Source organism: Alligator sinensis, unplaced genomic scaffold, assembly GCF_000455745.1.
Source record: "Alligator sinensis unplaced genomic scaffold, ASM45574v1 scaffold558_1, whole genome shotgun sequence".
Taxonomy (NCBI): Eukaryota; Metazoa; Chordata; order Crocodylia; family Alligatoridae; genus Alligator; species Alligator sinensis.
In genome coordinates, this window is record NW_005842792.1 from 531,225 (window position 1) to 535,229 (window position 4,005).

Sequence of the window (4,005 nt, forward strand, 5' to 3'; positions counted from 1 at the left end):
GCTGCTCGCAACATTTTAATTGGAGAGCAACTTCATGTGAAAATTTCGGACCTTGGACTATCAAGAGAAATCTATTCAGCAGATTATTACCGAATTCAAAATAAGTCCCTCTTGCCAATTCGTTGGATGCCTCCAGAAGCAATTATGTATGGCAAATTCTCTTCTGATTCAGATATTTGGTCCTTTGGTGTTGTCTTATGGGAAATTTTCAGCTTTGGACTTCAGCCATATTATGGGTTTAGTAATCAAGAAGTCATAGAGATGATCAGGAAACGGCAACTGTTACCATGCTCTGAAGACTGTCCTCCCAGAATGTATAACCTGATGACAGAGTGTTGGCATGATCTTCCATCTCGGAGACCAAGATTTAAAGAAATCCATGCCAGGCTGCGTTCTTGGGAGGGTCTTTCAAGTCACACTAGTTCCACGACTCCCTCTGGTGGAAATGCCACCACTCAAACAACTTCACTCAGTGCAAGTCCAGTTAGTAACCTAAGTAATCCTAGATACCCTAATTACATGTTTCCAGCACAGGGTATACCACAAGGCCAAATTGCTGGGTTCATTGGACCACCCATACCTCAAAACCAACGATATATTCCAATCAATGGATACCCAATTCCTCCAGGATATGCTGCTTTTCCAGCTGCCCATTATCAACCACAAGGTCCACCCAGGGTCATTCAGCACTGCCCACCTCCAAAGAGTCGTTCTCCGAGCAGTGCAAGTGGATCAACTAGCACTGGTCATGTGACTAGCTTGCCATCTTCAGGATCCAATCAGGAAGCAAATATTCCTTTGCTATCTCATATGTCAATTCCAAGTCATCCAAGTGGAATTGGTATAACAGTTTTTGGAAACAAAAGTCAAAAACCATACAAAATTGACTCAAAGCAGTCATCTTTATTAGGAGACTCCAGTATTCATGGACCTAATGAATCTATGATTTCAGCAGAGTTGTAAATAAGTGAGGCCTTTGTAAATATAACTATTTACAATACAAACTAGAAAGACGTAGTAAAGATTTATATTCAAATATTTTATTAAAGATTCTTATGGTTGTTTAGACATTTGCAACAAGTATCTTCTGTGAAGTTTAACTGTGTTTAACAGGATAGGCAAACACCGACCAGACAAAAAGCATTGTGGTGTGGACACTGAACGTCATGGATGAACACATCGTTCCTCTAAGTACCAAAACAAATCTTAATCCAAACGGAAAAAAAAGTTTTAAAAAAGTTATCACACACCTATTACATCTCTTTAACTATGTGATATGGTGTAAGTCACAGCAACTTTATTATTTGGAAACATACTTTGTTGTTGGTCTCTTTTAGGAGATGTAAACTATTCAGAGATTTATTGGATGTGCAATTCCAATATCTAGTTTAAACGCTTATAGATTTTACAGCCAAGAATGTTGTTTCAAATATGTGATCCCATGGCTGGATAAATTACTTCAGGTAGGATTTTGGTTTTTATATTAAGGTGGGAGTCTGAGTTCAGATTCAAACCAAAATAATTGAATATTTTTTTCTATTACTGCATAAAATGTAGTCATGGCATACAGTAGCATGAGTTATCAACTCACAGGCTGCTAAAATAATTTGGCAATGTCTGATAAAACTAGTTGGAGTTACAATAAGTTGCCTTAAAGGAAGTTAAATTTTTTACTTTCTGAATGTGAATTGACTGATGAAGTTTGCATTTGATAATTTTTTATATATGTAGCTAAAATAAAATTTTGTATCCTTTTGTTGCTATGCAACTGTTTTATGAAAAAGTTCCAAACAATAATTTTAAAGAAGACAATCAATTTTCCCAGGAGTATTTATTGTGTCATATAGGTATATAATTTCAATGACTGTGGCCAGGTAGACATTAGACTTTTATAGGTGTAAGTGATCGGAAACTGGTCTTATACCTGTAACAGCAGAAGTTAGGCACACATAGACAAGTTTAAAAATGGTGGAACCCAGTCTAAGATTTTCCCCTCCCCCACCAAAGGGCAAATGTGTATTCTTTTCGCTACTGATCTAAACTACGCTGTTCATAGAAAACTGCGTAACTTAGATTGATTCCACCTTGGGCTTTTTGAATGTCTGTACCTAGCCTATGACTCCAGGAGCCCCCCCAGAAAGGGAAATCTGCATTCCATCAGGCAGCAAAGACATGGTGGCAACTTTGCCTATCAGTTCAAATAATGTGAATTAGAGTGAACTCTTTTAGAACTACGACATTTGTAATATTATTAAAAGTCATTCAGGTATAATCAGTCTAGATTATTCATTTTAAAACCACTTTAATGATTTACAAAAGTACTTTGTACATTACAACTTCTCAGAAACTCTTTTTTTGTATTAAATCATATTTTTTACGTACACACAATGAAAACAATCTTTTCCTCAGTTGATAATGTTGTATAGTATGACTGCCTTTTCAAATTTTTTTGCACAAAAGTGTGTTAATGTTTTGTACAGCAGAAGTGAAAATACATCTCTGCATTTTATATCTTGGTCTGTTTCTTTTTGGTTTTTTTATACCTGATGTAGATGTTTTTTAAATATATTATGGTGATATTCAGCCACTACCTTATACTTATATTCTTTTTGTTTTCACTGCATGCATTTAATCACTGTATTACTTGATGATTGATTTATACGTATGGGCATTTCAATTAGGCAAGCATGAAAATGTAATAACAAAGGCTATTTTATAATGAAGATACATGCATTTTTTTGTATTTCACACATCAGAGATTTATATTAAACACCGATTATTTTATGCTGCTGTTTATTAAAATATTGTTTTAATATAAAATATCAGTATTCCTGAATCTTGGTATAATAGGTATTTGGGAGCCTCCTATTGATGAAGAGCTAAATCCTGCTTACTTCACTCAGGTGAGGAGACATTTGGTCACCGTGTGCTTGTGCAAAGGTTCAAGGAGACTCATATTAACTTCCGAAGAGCTGCATGTGGCTCCGGAGCTGCAGGTTAGCCACCCCTGGCATAAATAGTAATGCAGAGCTGCCTAGTCTTGTGCTGCAAGGTCTCTGTGTAGTGGATAGGCCAATGGACATTGTTGCGGCATTAGAACCATCAGTGATTGTACAATAAGTTCCTTTACGATGTCACACACAATTAACTCATGAAGCAGGTAGGTCAGCTTAGATCTTGTATTTTCATTAAAGTATCTGTGGTACACAAGCTAAAATTTATTTTTGATTCATGCATCAATTGTTAATTTAATTTATATTAAACTTCTGCATGGATACTCAGCTATCATTGCTTCAGAGTATTGGCTGCTAAAAAGTTAATATATAGGGCAGTGGAGTTTTATATCCTTTGATCCCATGTTGTTAATAGAGAAACTGGCACATCTTTTCCTAAAAATAGAAATTAGGGAATTTCTCTTTCTCACTGGGTGTGTCTATAAATGTTCCCCACTGCGCAGTTGTGATTTACTGTGCAGTCCTGCTGGCGCACAGGTTGTTTCCAACCCTACCAAGTAGAGTCAGCATCGCAGTTTGTGCCCGCCGATGCTACACCACTTTAGCTACTTAGCATCTCCTGTAGACAAGCCCACTCTCACATATACTGAATACAGTCCTGTTGAGGTCCTGCTCAAGACGATTGCATTCTCATTCCCAATCTGTCCTTTCCCTCAGGTCTTCCCTCCCACCCTGCTTTTATAAGTAGTTATACTACTGCAAACCTCTTACTCATGTGGAGGATGAAACACGCTTAAATTTGCACCAGCCTTTTTATTAAGCGGTTTCTTTGTCTACCTCATTAAGGGTTAGAGAAATCAGCAGTGCTGATTGAAAATCAGTCTGTTACTTCATGAGCATCTGGTTCCAGTACAAAAAAACCAAACATGTGCAGTCAATCAACGCTTGTGGCCCATAGATTATGCTGGTGCAACTGCAAGTAACAGCTCTGGACCAGAGCTGATATGCAGCTTTTCATGAAAAGTACCTTGTTGGAAGGTGAAGCTGAGAT

The 4,005-nt window shown here is 37.1% G+C and overlaps 1 protein-coding gene across 1 annotated transcript in view; it reads left to right on the plus strand.

Annotated features, from left to right (window-relative positions):
• ROR1 (receptor tyrosine kinase like orphan receptor 1) overlaps positions 1 to 2,378 on the plus strand; it is a 73,692-nt gene extending 71,314 nt beyond the window's left edge. The window contains 1 exon segment of the mRNA XM_025191179.1: positions 1 to 2,378. This exon segment is cut by the window's left edge and continues 13 nt beyond it. Within this exon segment, the coding sequence (XP_025046964.1) occupies positions 1 to 963 (963 nt within the window). The 3' untranslated portion in view covers positions 964 to 2,378.
• Positions 2,379 to 4,005: the final 1,627 nt, after the last annotated feature.